General features: G+C 41.2%; 2 protein-coding genes across 12 annotated transcripts in view; both read right to left on the bottom strand.

Moving 5' to 3' along the window:
- The window catches only part of LOC125740584 (piezo-type mechanosensitive ion channel component 2-like), a 63,151-nt gene extending 49,811 nt beyond the window's left edge, over window positions 1-13,340 (bottom strand). For 4 of the 8 annotated variants that reach the window (XR_007397684.1, XM_049011917.1, XM_049011949.1 and 1 more), the window contains exons 1-2: window positions 1,170-1,279; window positions 461-556 (exon numbers count right to left, since the gene is read on the bottom strand). Coding sequence is in view for 7 of the 8 variants with exons in the window: in XM_049011917.1 (XP_048867874.1) it covers window positions 461-556; window positions 1,170-1,242 (169 nt within the window). In the remaining variant the exon portion in view is untranslated. Of the gene's footprint in view, window positions 1-460; window positions 557-1,169; window positions 1,280-4,589; window positions 4,726-12,590; window positions 12,687-12,714 lie in introns of those variants that run through there. The other 4 variants (XM_049011934.1, XM_049011968.1, XM_049011977.1 and 1 more) reach the window with 4 other exon arrangements.
- A 760-nt stretch (window positions 13,341-14,100) lies between these two features.
- Window positions 14,101-22,158, bottom strand: part of LOC125740833 (guanine nucleotide-binding protein G(olf) subunit alpha-like) — a 29,969-nt gene continuing 21,911 nt past the window's right edge. For 2 of the 4 annotated variants that reach the window (XM_049012549.1, XM_049012563.1), the window contains exons 6-12: window positions 20,187-20,241; window positions 19,959-20,032; window positions 19,229-19,287; window positions 18,530-18,650; window positions 18,066-18,196; window positions 17,604-17,671; window positions 14,101-14,849 (exon numbers count right to left, since the gene is read on the bottom strand). In XM_049012549.1, coding sequence (XP_048868506.1) covers window positions 14,367-14,849; window positions 17,604-17,671; window positions 18,066-18,196; window positions 18,530-18,650; window positions 19,229-19,287; window positions 19,959-20,032; window positions 20,187-20,241 — 991 coding nt within the window. In that variant the 3' untranslated portion in view covers window positions 14,101-14,366. Of the gene's footprint in view, window positions 14,850-14,900; window positions 17,069-17,603; window positions 17,672-18,065; window positions 18,197-18,529; window positions 18,651-19,228; window positions 19,288-19,958; window positions 20,033-20,186; window positions 20,242-22,158 lie in introns of those variants that run through there. The other 2 variants (XM_049012558.1, XM_049012566.1) reach the window with 2 other exon arrangements.

The following is a 22,158-nucleotide window of genomic DNA, read 5'->3' as shown; positions in this document are numbered from 1 at the left end:
TTCAATAATTTGGTGTCTGCATACTTTAATTACAATTGTTAATACAGTAATGCCCATTCCTCTGCACAAGTGTCCTCTGAATAATGTCACCATACGTCCACCTGCTTTGCATTTCTATGACAATGGTGCCTCTCAGGAGGCTGACAAACAGTTAAGGATTTATCCAATCAGAGCATGCCATTGGGCAGCAGTTGGGGCCGATCATCTGTTTCATCCAGTCAGAGAATGACATTGGGCCATCCATCTGTTTTAGGCTTCCAGAGCGACAGTTTATTAAAATAATGTGAATTTCATAAGTTTTTCATAAAGCTTCCATAAAGCTGAATCTCCCAACGAAGCGTGAGTATAACAGCCATATGAAGTGTGGCCATTAACTCCAAAAAACAAATTTCAATCAACAAAATAGCACATGTTCACATTGTATGTGCAGAAAAAAACAGGAGAAGAATAAGCGTCTTACCTTGCATTGTTCTTCTTGTTGGTTCTGCAAAAAGTGGAATGAGCAGAAGGTAGAGGAGGTAGATGAACGACAGCCCATTGTAGCGGAACAGACAAGCTACAGAAAGCAAAACACGACAATGCAGTTAGCCTCACGCTAAAGCCGAAACCGCCGGTATTTATAGTGCACAACTCACTCACAACCCTCCCTGCCACGGGCCTCTATCTCTATGATAGCTGGTCATCCAAGTGAGATGCTAGATTACCTGTGAGTCTGGGCAGTAGGGGTAATAGTTATTTCTAGTTCCAGGTAATATGTAATATGTATCTTCAAAGATATTAATAGGTATTGGAGATTCATTGAATTAACTACTGACATCAGCCAGAGGTTCCTTATCAAGAGGTCTTCAGGGTATTTTTCAGTGATGCATAAAGTATTAATAAAGGGAGATGGCTGCAACCAAGAGAAAGCAGACTTCCTCACCAAGCATGTTACATTAATGAAGCCTAACAGCTCACATGCTGCTGTTGTGGGTGTTATATGCTGGGGCAGAGATCTGCCCATACGTCTCTCATTAACTAGCTATCTCATGAATGTGGTCGAACCACAGGAGAACCTTTTAATCAGGCATCAAGAGCCACCTGCCTGTTAAGTCCAGAACATCAATGGCGTGAATGAGGATAATTCGTATAATAATTTGTATGAGTCTCAAGCTTTTTGCCTGACTCACCTAATCTCAGTAGTAAGACAGAGAAAACAAGCCCGGCCCGAGGCACACAGCTGTGGACATCATGTGAAACCATTTCATTGGGCAGCTTAAAACATCTGAGTGCTCCAGCAATTCACAAAGTTTCAAGCTGTTTATAAACACATAAGAGAGATATTACCTGGTACAATGGGCGGAGCTTAACTTGGCTCCGCTTCTGTCATCATAAGCGGGAGGGGCGCATATCCCTTATTCTGACTGGCTGAGGGGTTATCTCCATATATCATACATGTTTATGCCACGTGTTGCCCATAGGGGGCCATATGGTCTGGGAGATAAGAGTTGCCGTTAAACTTTTATAGAATAAAAATGCATTACATGTATTTATTAATTTGTTATTTTTAATTACATTTTTTAGGAATAATAAAACATACAGTAGGATGAATATAAATCCAGCGGAGGGGCGCAGCCAGAGCAGGCACAAGCACCATGGCTAGTCTTTAAAGCTTTTAGTCTGTATTTGATGCATGATGCTAAATGCAGATACTAGTTCCTATTAGATGTTATTAAATAATCATGTCCACCTTCTTTGAAACAACAAAAATGTATCCTAAATTTTTACCCCTTGCCTGATTCCACAGTTCCTACCCCACACTTATGTCCCCCCCCCCCATCCCACCCTTCCATGGCTTGTGAGATAAGAAAAGCAGACTTCTGCCTGCCCGGTCGGTCATTTCTAGCCACTTATTTAGGCTCTTCCTCAATTCTCATTGCCTAAATGATTTATATTGCACTCACACTAATTTACAATTTTGCTATAACAAAACGATCCTTATACTTTTTAATAAAAAACATAAATCGTATATGTCTGGTGTTTTTTGATTGAGTTTTATTCTCAAACTCTAAAGGCCCCCCCTTGGGTGCTCGCTTGTGCGCATGTCCAATACAACTGAAGTTTGTATACCTTTAAACATTACCAAAAACCGTTAATGTCTTTTCTTTAAAATTTACAAGTCTATTTCTGTCTGTTTTTTAACAATGTAAGTGAACGACTAAGTATGTTTTGGGGGTCTGAATACACACCGCGATCACAAACCTAAAGTTAATCTCTAAAGTGTTTGTATGCATGAGTGTGAACAAAAATTTACTGAAAAAAACTTGCTTATTAAAATAACTAAGTCTTTATTCTGTTAAAGTATTTTTTTTTTAAATAAGGACCAGTGGTTAAATGGGGTGCTATACTCTGTAGTCTCCCTGCATAGTGGATGACTCCTGACACTGTTGAATTTGGACTATGTTTCATTAACTATCAAGCAGGCTGCAGCTCAGTTACCATTGTTAACTTAACATGGTACTCCAGCAAGCATCTCAAACCAAGCTTGTAGATGATATAAGCTGCGGCCGTGGGGCACCTTGTAGGATGTCTTTATTAAAATAACTAAGGCCTTATTCTTTAAAGTTTTAAATGTGTATTTGCTGCATGGTGCTAAATGCAGCTTACTAGTTCCTATTAAATGTAATTAAATAATCATGTACATTTTTTTTTAAATACAAAAATATATCTTACATTCTTACCCCTTGCCTGATTCCACAGTTCCTACCCCCCACTTATGTGTCCCCCATCCCACCCTTCCATGGCTTGTGAGATAAGAAAAGCACATTTCTGCCTGCCTGGTTGGTCATTTCTAGCTGCTATTTAGGTTCTTCCAAATCTTGTTGCCTAATTGACTTATATCACAGTCACTACTAGTACTAATTTAAAATTTTGTTATAACAAAACGTTCCTTATACATTTTAAGAAAACGCGTAAACTAAAAAAATTGTCAGGAGTTTTTTGATTGCGCAAACTCTAAAGGCGCGCATGCCCGATACATCTAAAGTTTGTATGCCTTTAAACATTAACAAAAACAGTTAATGTCTTTTCTTTAAAATGTACAAGTCTATTTCTGTCTGTTTTTTCGCGATAAGTTAGTGAAGGACTAAGTTACGGTGCGTTGGGGTTTGGTCACACATCGCGATCACCAACCTAAAGTTAAACTCTAAAGCCCCGCAACCTCGGGGTGTGTGTGTTTGCGCGCATGAGCGTGAACAAGGATTTACTGGAAAAAAACGTTATTAAAATGATTACGGCTTTATTCTGTTAAAGTTAAAAAAAATGTATTTTTGATGCTTGTTACTAAATGCTGCTTAATAGTTCCTATCCGGGGCTGCTCCCCCAGAGACAGTTGCTAGTCGATACAATGCTAGACCATATAATTTTGCACCTAAAACATGATGACAGGGCTTTTCCCATTACAAAATAACACATTTGCTTAAAATAAGACATTGACAAACACGACAAATGTTTTTTATCCCTTAAATTATTAAAATAACTAAGGTATTATTCTAACAAAGTTTTTAAAATGTTTTTGATGTATGTAGCTAAATACCGCTCACTATAGTTCCTATCCGGGACTACGGTGCCATTTCCGAATCGAACGCGCTACTTGCGATGTCATATTTTATGAAATTTGCTTGAAAACTTTGTCGGTTACCTTCCATTTTGGATGTTTTTGATGTATGTTACTAAATACCCCCCACTAGTTCCTACAGCTATTAAATGTATTTAAAACAAAAATAACAAAATAAAACTAAATGGTTTTATTCCTTAAATCTTATCGGTTTAAAAATTTATACTAATTTGTCAATAATACACAACTACTGCTTTACCATTCAGAATAGGCAGATCCTCTTTCCTCTTTAGGTAGAAAAGCTCGATGCATCTGGTGACCCCGTTAAAATTATCGTTAAAAGTTTTATTATGCCCTAAACATATTTAAAATATCACATTAATAAATTAATGTAATGTATTTTATCCTTTTAAAGACTATCAATTCCAATTTGGTGCCATATGCTTTTATCTTGTAGGCCGCAGGATAGCGCCATTTCTGCCAACTATAGGCCGGGGTACATGTGAGATATTATGCTTAAATTCTTTATTAATTATCATTGACTATATGCTTTATAACTTTATATAACTTTATATGCTTTATAACTTTTTAATGTTATACTTATTTTATACACGTTTACTTATTTTATACACATTTTGAAATTCAGAAAACTAGATGCTTCAGATGCTTTCAATAAAAGATAGTGGTGTGTGGGGATCGTGTCTCTATGCACAAGCGCGACATGGAGAGAGAAAGGGAGCGAGAGTCATTTTAATACGTCACGATACCCAGCATACCACACGATGCCCAGCATACATACCATTGTCCAGCATAACCGCACGATGCCCAGCATACATCCCATTGCCCAGCATAACCGCACGATGCCCAGCATACATCCCATTGCCCAGCATAACCACACGATGCCCAGCATACATCCCATTGCCCAGCATAACCGCACGATGCCCAGCATACATCCCATTGCCCAGCATAACCGCACGATGCCCAGCATACATACCATTGCCCAGCATAACCACACGATGCCCAGCATACATCCCATTGCCCAGCATATCGCAGGATGCCTAGCATATCGCACAATGCCCCGTCTACAACTCGACGCCCGGGGTACAGCATAATGCCTGGTGTACATCCCAGTGACGGCATACTGCCCAATGCCGGGTGTACAGCCCAACACCTAAGGTACGGTCCAGTGCCCAATGTATGGCCCAACCCTGGGAGTACGGCCCAGTTCCTGGTATATGGCATAATGCCCTGTGTACGGCCCAACGCCCAGTGTATCGCCAAATGCGTGGTAAGCCCCACCAGCTTCCAGCCCGTGCATCAATCCAGCAGCACGGAGACAGACTATCTTTGGCAGCCTAATTACTGACCTTTTTTTCTTGAGTCATAAACAAAGAATGTCAAGCAAGATTGAGAATCAAATGGATTCCTTCTGAAACAACAGTTAGTTCCCAGCACTTGGCAGGCGTTGAGGCCCACAACCCCCCAGCCGTGAATCGATCTTTTGTTCCTTTAGCGAGGCTCACATTCTGCAGCACTGCTGGCACCTGTTCAGCCATGAGACACACGCGTTTAGGTTTGTGTACACAGCCAATCAGCACGGCCCTTTGTTTGCCTTTAGCTTCTGATAACCTTCCGCTTCTTCAGCTCCGCATCATGGCAGCGCATTTTACAGAATGAGGTTGCTGCATCTGTAGCACTTCACCACAGTCTAGTTTGCTACCCAAAGTCTTATAATTACAATGCACATGAATTAAACACACACACACACACAACGGCTTCTTACGGAACCTGAACTATTGCATCAGTGAACTGTTCCCACCCCTGTCTGGAGGCTGCTAAGCATTACCTGTATGGGTCTTCGGGCCAGACCCCTGTGCCCACGATCGGAACAACTGATAACTGACCCAAACTCATACTCGTACAAACCGCGAATACAGTATCACTTCAGAAGTGCTGACTACTGCAGTAAGTAGCCAAAAGGCAGTTAATAAGCACAGTCCAGTCAATGATGTCACCCAAAGGACCATGTAACACTTGGTCTCCACAAGTGTGCCTGGAATGACATTTATATTCAATGCAAACTACACATTTTTTATATTTTGCAGAATGACGTAATTTTAATAAAATAAGTATATAATACTTTGTCCTCAAAGTCAAACAAAAACTGTAAATCACCAAACATTTATTGCTGAGGAAGCTGTATATCATGCGGTCTTGCACCCAATATGCAGTGACTAAACACTTTAACTGCATATCAAAAATCCTGTGCAGGAGGCCAACTGCCTCCTACACAAAGCAGAGATGCATCCTTCCTGGAGACAATGTCTGTCCAATAGCCCTCCTCTTCCTCCACAACTACTGCCTGTCATTTTATAGTGACAAGCTAATGTCGACTTTGGTATGCTTTCCCAGACTGTCCAACTGACAACCATGAGAACCAGTGTCCTAAGCAAAAGAAAATAAAGTGGGAACATCCAGCCAGCAGTGAGCATGAATCACATGGAAAGTCCTCTGACCTCGTAAACAGACTCTGTATACAAATGGCATCCTTTGCCAAACCAAGCAATGTGTCCAGTTTTCATGACTTGCCAATCTGAAAAATACATTTTTAAAGGAAAAGGCTGTTTTAGTTGCAAATAGTTTAACAGCTATGGGCTGAAAGCGTAGCTTCATAAAAAAAATGTTGTGTAATGTAAAATGTAAAGCCTAATCCACAGATTTCTAAAATTTTGTCCTGAGCCCCTGACTGCCAAACGTTTCTTGGAGGACTTTTATGAAACGAAGCCGTTTTGTAGACAAACCGTGCAGAAGGGAAACCAAAGTACAATTTACAAAATACACTTTTCAAACCAGAAATCAGGAAAATGTAAATATAACAAATCAAGACTAACAGATTCTGGGAGATTTCTCCTGTAATTTATGTATCAGTAGAAGTTTTGCATACTTAAAGACATAACATTACTGAAGCCTTTCTCGTGTTTCAGGACGGGTTTTTGACTCAGCTGATCAAATATATCAACTGTGAATTACATTCAAGGAAATATATCTTCCTGTATTTTCAAGATTTGTTGGAAATTTCAGTAAATGTCCACTTCCACAAATATTTGCTAAATCCAACAAGCGAGTGCCCTGGATAAACATGTGCAGCGATCTCCAGGGCAGATTTAAGGCATCCGGCCTTTCAGCTATAAGGTTATCAGTCAAAGCTCTGTGGTACTTTGCACAAACACATATGAATCTTAATTTATGGTTTAGTTCTATATAAAGTTTACACGTCCAGTATACATCCTGAGACAGAACAAACTCAATGATTCTGTAGAGAAAACAGCAATAAAACGTGAGATAAAAAACGTGACAAAAAAGCTTCATTGCTGAATGAAGAGAATAAAAACAGTACGTGCAAACCCATGGTTTTCAGGAAGGTATTACTCATTAGGAATACATCCTAAAGTAAGTCTCCTTATTTGGTAAAACTGCTACTACTGCTGAACAATCGAGCCTGATTAAATCTCCAAACAAGCAGCATCCTATCATGCAAGATCACAAAGACACATCACATAAGAGTAACGGTGTAAATCCATAGCCTAATCTATACTGCAGTAGAGCAGGCAGATTTTCAGGCACTGGCAAAGCAGGACAATGTGTAGCTCAACAGGTTAGGCCTCTATACCTGTGACTGGAAAATGACTGGTTCAAATCCTGTCCTCGGTGGAGACGTCTCCGCTATCCCTGTGGACAAGGGTCTCTATCCCTTCCTCTCAAAATTGCTCTTTTCTCAGAAATATCCCCATCTTTAAGTGTTGCATGACTATTAGATCTGATTGCACGAATGCTTGCAAAACCTACTACGAAAGTCACCCCCCAGACAGCAATACAATACACCTCCCTACTCACAAACCTGTCTACTACATGCCGTCTCTGCCACTCACAACGGCTAAATTATAACAAACATGAAAGAGCGCGACATTGTTTTCCATTCCTGCAATTCAGCGAACGACTCGGGACTCGCAAGCTCTTTGTTGTCTACACATCCATGTACAAGCACACTGTGCAATGAAATATTGTTTCCCTTGGGCCCCCTATTGTGATACACATAAATTTGACTGCAAAAAAATAAATGATGCCCTTCGATTAAATGCAGTCATGAGCAATTTATTTTTGTCTTCAAACAATTGTCCCTGGGAACGAACTGCAAATGACCATCATCCTCCCTTGGGTTTTACTACCCAGCCAACAGTGACTACAAAGCAATACCCCTGCCAGGAACCATAATAGAAATAAAGAAATAAAAGGGGGAAATGAAAGAGCTTCATGACTTTTTTTAAGAGCCACCACACATTACATATTAACATCATGCTCCAATAAGCTTGTAACCAGGCATTCACTGGAAGCTCAGCCTAGCTGCACTTAAGACTAGTCGACCCATCTACAGCACATACACTATATGGACAAAAGTACTGGAACACACTTCTTAATCACTGAATTCAGATCTCCCATTCAGACCCATTGATTTACATATTGTATAAAATCAAGCTCCTAGCCAGATATCTTTGTATGAGGTCAGAAATCCAAGTTCTTGGAGTCCTAGTACTCCCCATTTTGCTGCATGGCTGCGAGACATAGACATTATCCAGTGACCTGAGACGAAGACTGGACTCCAATGGTACTGTGTCTCTTTGGAGAATCCTTTGGTACCACTGGTTTGACTTTGTGTCGAAGGAGCGGTTGCTCAGAGAGTCCTGAATGATGCAGTGTCAATGTCAGTTTCGGCACTATGACCATGTGGCGTAATTTCCTGAGGGTGATGTGGCTCGCAGGACCCACATTGCTGAGGACTCGAGAAGCTGGGCCAGACCAAGGGGACACCCATGTAACAACTGGCTGCAGCAGATTGACGGCCATTTCCAGAGGGTGGAATTGGACCGCATGTCAGCTTGTACCAGTGCATGCTCTCGGAATCATGTTTACAAACATTTGTAAAAGAATGGGTCATTCTGAAGAGCTTAGTGAATTCAAATGTAGTACATTTATATGATGCCACGGGATACTGGTGCAGTGAAAACGTGTTCCAAGGACCAACAAATCATGCTTCTCTGTCTGGCAGTCTGATGGACAAGTCTGGTTTTGGTGGATACAAGGAGAACATTACCTGTCTGACTGCGCTGTGCCAAATGTGAAGGTATGGGTATGGGGTTATTTTTCAGGGGTTGGGTTAGGCCCCTTAGTTCCAGTGAAGGGAACTCTGAATGCTTCAGCATACCAAGACATTTTGGACAATTCTATGCTTCCAACTTTGTGGAAACCTTTTCTGTTCCAGCATGATTGTGTCCCAGTGCACAAATCAAACCAATATGGTTGGGTAAGTTTGTTGTGGAAGAATCTGACTCATCCAAACAGACCTCAACGCCATCAAAACACCACTGGGATGAACTGGAATGGAGATTGTGAGCTAGGCCTTCACGTCCAACATCTTTGCCTGGTGTCAAAAATACAATTCTAGATGAATGGGCGAAAATATCCATAGACACTAAAATCTTGAGGAAAGCCGTCCCAAAAGAGTGGCAGCTGTTATAGCTGCAAAGGGGGACCAACTCCATATTGATGCCTATAGATTTAGAATGGGATGCCATAAAAGTTCCTGTGAGTGTAATGGCCAGGTGTCCCGATACTTTTGTCCCTATAGTGTATGTCTGCAATGTGCCATTTACCACACTTGCATGTCATTTTGGATAAAGTGTCTGGAAAATTATGCAAATGTAACATAAAAGGCCTTTAATTCAAAGTGCATGCATCACTACAATCAATCCGGAAACATCATTTGATCCTCCATTCCCTGTACTATAAACAAGATGCTAAAAGGCAATTAAATGTTGCCAGAGGATGTAATGACAATACTCAGGGCACTCAGATGAATTTGCTTTTTCTGTAAACTATTGCCATTGGCAACACATGCATGTAACACTATCAAGACAAAATATTCAGAATGAGAAATTCACTCACTGCAATACACTGAGACCAACTGTACAACTACTATGAGTGTCCAGCTGAAGCAGCAGGTGTCACTGAGAAACATTTGGGGACATTTAAAACCTTGTATTCTGGATTAACAGATATTCCATCAGTGGTATAGCGTTATAAAAGGGCACACTATTAGATCAAGCTGTGGCTAGACATGCAGATTCTCTCAAAACGCAACAGAAAATCATTTGGGGGGGGGGGGGGGACATGTACAAAGACAGCACACACAGCATAATTTCCCTTTATTAAATCAACCTAGAAACGATGAACAAAATGGACTTATACATTCTAGGTATTTAGTGTGCTGTTTGATGATCTAAATTCAAACATTATATCTTGGTTTTCAGGATAATTAAAAGCAAAGCCACTAAATAAGGCATGAACATTTTAACAGCTCACAAAAGTTTACTAATCAGAATAGAAAACCTTTGCAAAGTCTTGGAATTTCAGACGACTTTTGCCATGTAAAATCCCATGGATCTGGAATGTTCTTGTTTTTCGGTTCATGGCACAGTTAATATGGCTGCATCATAAGTTACTAAATCAGTAATGTGGAGTCCTGGTGAGTACAGTAAATCTTATATGGCAAAACTTACATTTTTACAAGAGGTTCATTAACAAAACTTTATAAGACTATTTAGTCAAATAACTGTATACAAGGACCCCACTAAGTTAGCTTGAAATGCTTCTTTTTGGATCTGCCCTAAAACACAAAAATATTTCTGTACGTGCAAGTATAAAACCCAATAGCCTGAATCATTATCAGTTAATAATCTCCTGGCAATTGGAGTATGATTGTAAAGAACTTATTTCTGCCACGAAAGAATGAAACATTTAAAAAGCACTGAAGATATGAGAAATGCAGCCCGTCCTTCTCACCACAGTATTATGAATTAATGCAGTTTCTAATTGCTTTGTGTGAATTAATGGACACATACAATCCTTCCTGAATGTGACGCTGCGACTAATACTCTAGCATCACTACGGACCAGCATCCACACCGGTACTCGAAAACAATTTAGTACGTGCAAGACCAATTTCAGTGTTCAAGGATATATGCTGTTCCCGTGTAGTAGGGGAGTATCACGCAATATTTCGATAACTGCACAGATGCATATAATCCAGTTCCCCTTATGTATTTTTTAATCCTCAGATGTATGGTAAATTGTGTGTCATGCAATATGTGCCTAGTATAAATATTTAGAAAAATCAACAAGATATTTGCTAAACCGAACATATTTATGAATATGGAGGTTAATGGTGCCGACGGGGGGCGTTTCAGCTGCCTCCATTCAGTATCGTTTAAAGACCGCTCACTCATACTACCTGCTGAAAGCCTTGTCAGATAAAAAGCAGTGACTTACCCTGCTCTCTGATAGGAGCACCCAGACAGGGGGACAATACTAATATTGCAAATTTGCTTTGTCATTAACCTTACATATACAGCTGAAAATAATAGCGAGAACCCATGTGGTCAACCTCAGCATAATAGTACAGAGACAACATGGTTTCATGGCTGTCAGATTATGCTTTTTCAAGACGGTCCACATTTCCAGACCTGATATTGCTTACCAAAACATCACCTTCTGTGTTTTATAGGACAGTATTCTGACTGTGCGTTAGTCTACTGTATGAACTTTCAGCGCAATGTGCCAAATTTGAAAATCCGGAACAAAACATTTTTATTATTGTTATTTTTGGAGGAAAAAGGCCTTATTTTAACTGCAACATTTGCGGCTGATCAGGATCCCTTTAACGGTTGGACGATGTAGTAATGATTAATGGACCGACAACTTCGCTTCTTTCAGATCAAATCTTCCATTTAAATACTAAAAAGAAATGATTTACGTAAAATATCTGGGCCGTAAATCAGTCCAAAACGAAGAAAGTGACATATGTCGACTCCATATATTAAGTAGGATTCATAAAAAGGTGTAAAAAGCGTGTGTGATTCTAAATCAGATTACACTAAATCTCACCTCATTCGGCACTAAATTTAAAAAGACTGTCCAGTCATTTAAGCGGCTTCGCGTTAATCATACACGTAGCTTTTAGTGACATAATATTTAAATCTAACGAAGACATGCGATTAATTTAGAAACCATATAAAACACAATGAAACAATGCCAACTGTCCTTTTTGAATCAGCAAAAATCCCAACTCGTTATTTAAAACGGATATGGCGTTTAACTGCTAAAATTGTAATTTAGGAGAAAACTGTGATTAATAATACCAACGATACACATATAAAAGAAAATCAAAACAATTCATCCATTTTCAATGAAAAATTAATATTAAACGCCAGGTACATTTTATTGACGTTGAATTATTTGACATTAAAAACAAATATATTATTGTCAAAAATGTGGCGACGCAAACTTTCCTTTAAAAAAAGCAAATTTAATGTAGGCTATATTTCCTTAATATTTAACTTTTTACATATAAGTAAGTGCAATCAGTAAGGATGTACAATGAAAATATTATTGAAAGTGTCGCTAAATGATACCGATTTAAAGAAAGTCGTAATAAGGAGACTATAACTTATTCGCTTAATATTATGAAATATCGTCTAATAACCTCATCCGTACCAGTCTAAAACATATTAAAATGTACATATCTGGGCATTTAATTCTAATGCGCTCGTCAATGGATATGCCTATATGAATAAAGTTTTGAATGGGGTATTAATGTAAACTGATACAGCTGTCATAATACAGAATGTTACATGAAGAGCTTCAAATACAGTATAAGCCTCGGTTTTTAATTCTATTTTCAGGAAAAAATTGAAGACTTTTCTACAAATATCACATTAAATCAAAATTGATCGTGTATTCAACTTAAATGAAACCTTCCTAATCACCCTTCCTAATATGATGGGTAATTTTTTACTTGAAATCCATAATTTCCCTTATTCGTAAAAATGCGGTAATAAGAGTGTTTCACGATGGCACGTTTCCCAGTCAGCCCACACACTAACCGTTGCGGGTTTATGTCTATTCCTCATGCTTGGGGTTACCGAGTTGTTTCGCAGATGATGGTTTATTATTTCAAGGCTGATGCGATAAACTCTGCCGTGCGACGAGTGAGAAGGAGCGGCTTACCGGCTGCTAGACACACTGGGAGAAGCAGCCTGAAGACGAGCCCGCAGAGCACTTCCGAAGCCATGGCTTTCGAGCAGGATGACAGGCTGGATCAGCTGCTCAAGATACGCGCATATTCTTCAGGAGAGCTTTGGCTTGCGGTTCACGAAGCGCAGGTACCCCGACATGGCACCGCGCGAGTCACACCTCTAGCCTCCCCAAACGGAACTGCGACGCGCAAAGCCACGGAGCCTTATTCTGTCTTCTATCAGTTCAAACTTTTGCCCAAGTTAGTGTCCAAGTTTCAGTTATCAGACTAAGAAGCAGTCTCTTCAAAGGAGAAACACTGCGTGTAGAGAATCCCCAGACCGGACAGCAGAAGAAAAGGTGAGGCGACTCATGGCTTCAGAATTTCGCGCAAAGTGCTGTTTAAGAGCGCCCAGCTTTTCGTTCGTCTCACTGAAAAAGAACTCACAAACAAACTGAATTTATGATTGACATACCAGTTCTTAACTTCAAGATTTACGCCATGTACGCCAAGTAAGCAAAAAGTTTGTTTTTCCTTCTTTGTGAGGAAACAACCCACCCACCTCCAGACCACTCCGATATCTGAGCTCGCATTTAATCGATTTTACGTTTTTATCCTCAATGAAAACTTCACTGCCTTGTTGTGATTAAATGACAAACGCGTGAGCCAATCAGAAAGCATTACGGACTCCTCCGCCAATGGGAAAGGGAAATCGGATACCGACGACGTCTCTAATAATATTTCTGCCCTTGAGAGGTAAAGTGGGCTATCCAACATTTTTGACCCCTACCCCTTTTTATTGAATATTTTCAATTAGATAAGTTGTTATTATCTAAGTCATACCTCTGTGCTACCTATGATATGATATATATATATATCAATTGTAGGGTATAGGCACACTGATTTTTTATTTTTTTTAATTCAACTTTGGAGCCCATTTTCTCAAAACTTTGTTTTTGTGGGATAGCCCACTTTACCTCTCAGGGGCACATTTTGCCTGCATTTTTAAAAAGTAACTTTTTTTTGTAAGGTTATTAGTGAACTAGGTTACAGCGCCATCTGTTGAATTTCTATGGGAGTACTACGCGTTGCATTAAAACAAGTAGATGCAGTATTAGATTCAGTACTCAAAGTGGGCTGGTATTCACCAGTACGCACTACCAGTACCGACGTCGCTTTGTTTTTCTTTTCAGAGTACTGGGAGCAGTTCTTGCATACTGACACTTCTCACAGTCCTGAGTACCGGCTCCTGTTTTTCCCCACTTCAAGCATTGGGTAGCATATTTATGCACCTTACATTAGAAAACCTGCTCAGTCAAGACAAAATGCATAGCTGGAGGACAGGATGAATAACAGGCCCTTAAATCAATCTATAAATATTGTTTTTAACAAATAATGCTCAGTTTATTTATATGTAAAACCTGTGGCTATGGCTAAGCAACCTCAGAGAAAACACAGAGTACATATAGAATTATGTTTTTTCCCAGATTTTTCCACTTCAGACCCATAATTTCTTAATACAGAAATAAGCAACAAACAAAATGAAATTACATAACTGTACTAAGTACAATTTGAAATGCAGCATATACTGCATTGAATTAGCTAACTGATAATTGTAATGGGGGGCGGCATGGTGGTGCAGTGGTTAGCACTGTTGCCTCACACCTCTGGGACCCGGGTTCGAGTCTCTGCCTGGGTCACATGTGTGCAAAGTTTGCATGTTCTCCCCATGTCGTTGTGGGGTTTCCTCCGGGTACTGCAGTTTCCCCCCACAGTCCAAAAACATGCTGAGGCTAATTGGACTTGCTACATTGACCGTAGGAGTGCATGTGTGTGAATGGTGTGTGAGTGTGCCCTGCGATGGGCTGGCCCCCCATCCTGGGTTGTGCCCATTGCTTCCGGGATAGGCTTCGGACCCCCTGCGACCCAGTAGGATAAGCGGTTTAGAAAATGGATGGATGGATAATTGTAATGTAGTAGAACAGTTAAGGCTCCATGACTGGGTCTTCAGCAGACAATGTGTGGTCCAGGGTGTGTGGTTTGGTAGTGTATGCTGGTGCATGATAGCAGAGACAGGAACTCCCTGGGCTTCATGTGGATCCTCCTCGAGATACCCAGGTCTCGGAAGCTAATAAAGTACAAGTTATTCAATGTAGGGTTAAAAAAAAAACAGAATAAATTAAGCTAAACAACTATCAATGACAGCCTGGTGGGAGAGAAGTGAAATGGCTTGGACTGAACTGTAGCAAGGCAGTGCATCATTAGTGCTTTAGCTGCTGTGATCATTTCCAAACCCGGCCTTCAGTTACTTAGACTGGTTGTTTATCTTTTTTTTCATTATTTATTTTCCATAATATTTCAATCACAATGCCAACTATCCCCAATGGCTTTCTGGCAGCAATGATCTGGCCTTCCACTAACTAACATTAATGAAGGTTCTTCCACATGTCAGACCACCTTAAATATATCTTGGCTGCTGATGTCTCTGCTACTGGCCTCTTATCCCTTGCATCTCTGACCTCTGTTGTCAGTTATTTGCCCACTGACATCCCCATTTGAGGTTGGAACTTCTTTTTAATCCCACAAATCTTCAGAAGCAGCAGCTGGACTTTCCCATGCTTATTTCTTCTTGTGGTTGTTTTGTAGATCTCTCTGGATTTTGTGATTCAGTACTAATTATCTTGCCTGACTCTGGCTTCTCTTCTTTGCCATTTCTAGAGTATCTTTTGTTAACCACTTTGAATTTTGATCAGACATTTTTCAGGTTCCTCTTGGATGACGACTTTGAATTCTGTTCACACATCCCCTTATTCGCTGTGAAATGGGTTCAGCATCACAAATTAGCTGCCCTACAGCTTTGTTTCCACTTCTAAGTCCATACAGTCCAACTGCATTTCCCGGCTTTGGCCTTCCAGTCTGCATTCACATTTCATTTCATGTCGATTTCAGAGTGAACCTCATCATGAAGCTTCAGTTTCATGTTTGGGAATAAATCAGCATGCTTATCACAATGCAGATTTAGATGTACATATACATTCATTAGAAACACGCGCACACAGTGTCACTTTATATCGCCGACAGACTAAGTACTGATAAGAATCTCCTACAGAAAGTATAGTTACCGATGGTGAGTGTGAGACAAAGACAGAACAGAAGTTAAGGCACGGGCCATTTCTGCCAGTCATAACTGCAAGCAACAGCCACATTTGCATAATGTATACAGGAATTTTTCCTATTTTATTTTTTTACTAAACAGCATGTCCTTTTTTATAAACCAGAAAAAAAACTAAAGTCTACAGAGAAAGCCCCCCCCCCCCACGATTTCTTCTTATGATAAATTTGACATCAAGCTGTACAGTGCAGTCAAAAACATACTTACATCTGAGTTAATTTTACAGGTACAGCCATAATCAAGGCACAAAGATCTTCTACAAGTAGTTTTTTTCAATAGCGTTGTACAAAATAATATTACATTTTACAGTGTATACAAGATAATAAACCTTGTACACCATTACAAGGTTAAACAAAATATTTTACATATATGTATGGGTGTGTGTGCATATCTAAATGTATATATACACACACATACATTCATACAGACGTATGTACAAATATATACACATACATATATACATACATACATATACATATTTACACACAGCTCTACAGTGTATATAAGATAATGGTCCAAGAGGATGTAGGCCAGTATGATGATGGAGCTGGCACAGCTCTGACACTGGAGTTGCCCCAGAATGTCCACTTCCACCTCCTTTGCAAAAAGTAGACGGTTGATCGACAACTTGTATGACGATGTAATCAATATCCTGAAGCTACATGACCTGTACTCCTCCTGTGTGGCACAGAGGTACCACCCCGTCCTCCGCCATCAATGCAGAGGCCCCGCACATCACAGGGGTGAGTCACAAAGTCGGTACTCCTGCACCCTGGGAAAATGCCACCTCTCTCCCACCCGCAGGCAATATTAGATGGTCCAGGCGTGACACCAAAAATAACAGAAAGAGAGGTAGTCACGGACTGACTGGAATGACACAAAAGCTGGAGTATGAAGGAAGAATGCGCTCCCACGTGTTCCTGACCGCAAGAATGACATGTGGTTCTAATGGCATTGTGGGAAAAATGACAAATTTCACAGCGTCAAGTGGCGCTCACTGTCCGCACATGAACAGGTGCGTCCGTCTATCATAAGAGCTCATAATGCTGAAGATGCATTCTTTGGATGATGTCCCGGCAGTCATTAAAAACACGTCGGATGTTCTCTGTGTCAACAGCACAGGTGAAGTGCGGGTAGCAGTAGCGCTTGCGGTCTCCACTGGGCATGCTGATCCTCTACAGCCCACAAGGAGAAAGAACATGTCGGAAAACACGCTAAAGAAAGGGAGGCACAGTAGTGCATACAGACACACAAGAAGAGGAGTGCAGATATGAGAACAGGACAGGTCAGAGCTCACGGAAGAGGACACACATGGAGAAATGACACGTCAGAGCACACAGAAGAAGACACATATGGGGACAGGACATGTCAGAGCACATGGAAGAGGAGGACATACATGGGGACAGAATACATTAGAGCACATGGAAGAGGAGGACACATATGGGGACTGGATATATCAGAGCACACGGAAGAGGAGGACATACATGGGGACAGAATACATTAGAGCACACGGAAGAGGAGGGCACATATGGGGACAGATTATGTTAGAGCACATGGAAGAGGAGGACACATATGGGGACAGGATATATCAGAGCACACGGAAGAGGAGGACACATATGGGGACAGATTATGTTAGAGCACATGGAAGAAGAAGACACACACAGACTCATATGTGTACAACGACACATGCAGAACAAATACTGTGCTTACAAGGAATTCATCTCGAATGAAGCACTTGGCTCTGGTCACTCTTGGGTCTTCCCCAGGCTGAGGAGTTCCTGTTCGTAATGACGAACATAAATGAATGATTATAAATAATTAGCAATAAAAGCAGCACATTTACTAAATTTGTCTACTCCTTATTGGACCTTATTGCTGTCATCCAGTACCTGGCCATGAATTTCAGTTGAAAGACTTTTTCCATTGTGTAGACAAATGTTTCTCGAACAATTGACTGAATTGACTGCTACATCCCAGATGCGTGTAAAACATTCCTGACATTCCAGTTTCTTCAAATTTTCAATCAACATATGTAAAATGCAAACTATTCATTTGTATCAATATTTAAAAAAATTCTTTATAGTACTCCACTTCATCTACACGATAAACAATTTCCTGCCAATAAAGAGTGAAGAGTGGGGAATAGGTTGTAGGTTGTAATTTGCAGATTACCTTCATTTTGCATCGTATAACGAGCATATTCAGGAAAATAGTCTTCAATTTGGGATTTTCCTGCTAATACCTTCTCCGCCAGCATGTCTTGTTTATTCAAGAATAGGATGACCGAAATGTTCCGTAACCACCTGGAGATGACATCAAATCACAGCATGTTATGCGGGGTGACTGCGAGTCTTACAAAGTGCCTATTAATGTTGGCTGGGGTGGTGTATGCTCCCAACCCCATACCCCAGCCAAATTACCTGCACCAACTGGTTGATCCTATCAAAATCATCACTGATACATCATTACCGTTTGATGCTCTTCATATGTGGACTAACAACATTCCAGGGCAACTTAGGACAGGATCATTACATCTGTGCTTCAATAAAACAACATTTTAAAAATTCAGATATTGTTCATCAGCTCCTCTTGCTTGAGAAAACACTGGAAGAACACCGAGGACACGAGAAGACGACCTGTTATTCCAGATGCTTCGGAAGAGATCCAGAGCCTCTCGTAGCCGGTTGGTGGTGTTGTCTTCCCTGATTACCATGTTGTAACTGCTGCTCGCAACAACAAAGATAATAGCAGTAACATCTAAAACAAAGAAGGCAGAAAGAACATCTGTAGGTGCTGTCTGGGTCGACTGAATACCAGGATAAAGGGAAGCTGGACTGTGATTAGTTGGTAAACCTCTCATGTTTAGAACTACAATAACATTATAGTCATTTTATTTATGTGTGGATTTCTTTGTTTTAAGAAACGATTGCAATGCCTGTAAAGTAGGCAGGCATCCGTACGCACACACATACACACACACACACACACACACACACACACACGCGCGCACATGTCGGGTACACCTATCCTTATGGGGCCCGCTCACACACACACACACACACACACACACACACACACACACACACACAAAATTGTATTTATTTCTGTGTGGGGATTGTCCATTAATTTATTAATTTGTATGGGAAAACCCTAATCCCAACAATGACAACCATAACCCCTACCCAGCCATAATCTGGTACTAGCAAGACTACTAGTACCTTTAGTTATATTCATATTTTCATTTGTCAGGGACACAACTGTAACACAACGTAATATATACATAGCCTCCCCCCCCCACACACAGACTCATCATTAGCATCACAATCTCCACTTACCATTAAAGCACTGAATCCATTTTCTTCTTTCATCTCTCTGGCCACCTACATCAAACATACTAAGACAAAGACAGTTAGTCAGCAATCATGAGTATTACAGCAGGGCAAAACAGACTAAAATAGTCTCCTTTATTTATATATATTTATAATGCTGTAAAAAATTTGAAGTGTTTGAATTGTTTATATTCACCAGATATTACAACTAAAAATATATATTGTAAAAGGTACTGGTCAAATATCCAAATTCTTCATACATACTTTTAATATGAAGTGCTACAGTGCCTCCTTGTGGACACAGTGACATGTTACTGCTATAGTCTCCCACAGTTAAATGCTTTTGCTGGGACCTGGTTTTCATGCAGGCCTTAGCTCAGGTTTAAACAACTGCATATGCAGCGTAATTGATCCAGCAATCCTCACACAGCGCCCCCTACAGCCTGCACCTTGACTTGTGTTGTCCATCCATCCATCCATCCATCCATCCATCCATCCATCCATCCATTTTCTGAAATTGCTTATCCTATTTAGGGTCGCAGGGGGTTTCGGAGTCTATCCTGGAAGCTACAGGTGAAAGGCAGGGAACAGCCCATCTCGGGGCTTCGTGTTGTATTCAAATAAAAGTCTGAAATGGTCTGACATAACAATATCTGTCTGTTTTAATCCAAACATGGCGTGTTTTATATTTAAGCTAATTTCAGGGGGAAAAAAAGTCAAAGGAAAGTGTACTTACTGAAAATTAACTTTGTCTACTTGAAATTTTGTTTCAAAAATCCCTGAAGTCAAAACTCTGCATCGAAGCAAGTCCTAGGATGAAGACGTGAAAAAACACATTTACACAGCAGCCTGGTGCAGCTCACAGCCCCTACCATAAAAGCTGTTATGTCATACGTGTTTTTCAAACCTCCAAATTAGCAAGATAAAGACATCGATGATGACACTATCACATAAGACCACGCACCTGGTCTGTCGGTGTATAGTCGTTCTGTCTCACAGAATCAATTCTGTCAAGAAAGCTGAGGAGAGAAAACACGAGCCTCACATATCTCCTGAGGAGAAAGTATTTCTTCAGGTTGTGTGACACAGATTCTTAGAAAATAACAGTACAGCTGTTGCATGCAGAAAGGCACCGTACCGGCTAGCTGTACCTAATGAAGTGGGTCCTACTCGGTACCAGCTAGCTGTACCTAATGAAGTGGGTCTTACCCAGTACCTGCTAATTATACCTAAAAAAGTGACTCCTACCCAGTACCGGTTAGTTGTACCTAATGAAGTGGGTCCTACTCGGTACAGGCTAACTGTTCCTAATGAAGTGGGTCCTACCCAGTACCAGCTAACTGTTCCTAATGTAGTGGGTCCTACCCGGTATTTGCTAGCTGTACCTAATGTAGTGGGTCCTACTCGGTACCAGCTAACTGTTCCTAATGAAGTGGGTCCTACTCGGTACCGGCTAGCTGTACCTAATGAAGTGGGTCCTACTTGGTACCGGCTAGCTGTACCTAATGAAGTGGGTCTTACTTGGTACCGGCTAACTGTTCCTAATGAAGTGGGTCCTACCCGGTATTGGGTCCTACTCTGTACCGGCTAGCTGTATCTAATGAAGTGGGTCCTACCCGGTACCAGCTAATTGTTCTTAATGAAGTGGGTCCTACTCGGTACCGGCTAACTGTTCCTAATGAAGTGGGTCCTACCCGGTATTGGGTCCTACTCGGTACCGGCTAACTGTTCCTAATGAATTGGGTCCTACCCGGTACTTACTAACTGTACCTAATGAAGTGGGTCCTACTCGGTACCGGCTAACTGTTCCTAATGAAGTGGGTCCTACCCGGTATTGGGTCCTACTCGGTACCAGCTAGCTGTACCTAATGAAGTGGGACTTACCCAGTACCTGCTAATTATACCTAAAAAAGTGAGTCCTACCCGGTACCGGCTAACTGTTCCTAATGAAGTGGGTCCTACCCGGTACCAGCTAACTGTTCCTAATGTAGTGGGTCCTACCCGGTATTTGCTAGCTGTACCTAATGTAGTGGGTCCTACTCGGTACAGGCTAACTGTTCCTAATGTAGTGGGTCCTACTCGGTACCGGCTAGCTGTACCTAACGAAGTGGGTCCTACTCGGTACCGGCTAGCTGTACCTAACGAAGTGGGTCCTACTCGGTACCGGCTAGCTGTACCTAATGATGTTATGTTTGTCATCTCAGCCAAATTTGGAGTATTAATGCACAAAATCTGCACAAAAATAGTGAACCAAAAAATAACAAGGTCTAACGAAACCTCCTGGAGTCTTAAAGGATACATTTCCTACCCCTAATCGTTAGTTACCTTACTAGTTTCTGCCATTATTGTAGTAGCCTCCAGAGGGCGCACAATCTTTCCAGCACACGGAGCTCTCTTCTGACCCGGCTTGCTTTTAGCTGCAACTGGGTTCCCATGGAAACCTTTACAGTGGGTCAATACCTCTCCTGTGTCTTAGCCTGGCTGTTCCAATATAGCTCCACACAAACTGCACCCCCCCCCCCCATAGCCAGTCTGTGCACCATGATCACCGGCGCTGCCCCCGCACGGGCTGCATGTGAGGAAAGAACCGAAACAAACAAGCACATGAATAGTGCGCTGATCCACCCATTATGAGCCATTCATCACTACAACAACAGGACCGGTTTGGGAGTCCACAAGCGCGGCCCGTCCCAAACGATGAAGGGATACAGGAGGCACAATGTCTTTACGGGGGACCACAATTAAACTGCCACTAGGAGCACAAAGAGGGCTTGATGCTGCACGTATGCACAGGCCTGCAGGCTCAGGGTGTGATGTATAAACCACTCCTGACACACGTCTGGTCCCTGCCTGTCTGAGGCCCCTAACCCCTGCTTACACCTACCCCCCGCCCTCCATGCAAATTCCAGACTCTACCTGAGACAGACTCAGTCTCA

Source organism: Brienomyrus brachyistius, chromosome 1 (genome assembly GCF_023856365.1).
Source record: "Brienomyrus brachyistius isolate T26 chromosome 1, BBRACH_0.4, whole genome shotgun sequence".
Lineage (NCBI taxonomy): Eukaryota > Metazoa > Chordata > Actinopteri > Osteoglossiformes > Mormyridae > Brienomyrus > Brienomyrus brachyistius.
This window is presented reverse-complemented; position numbering and strand designations above follow the sequence as displayed.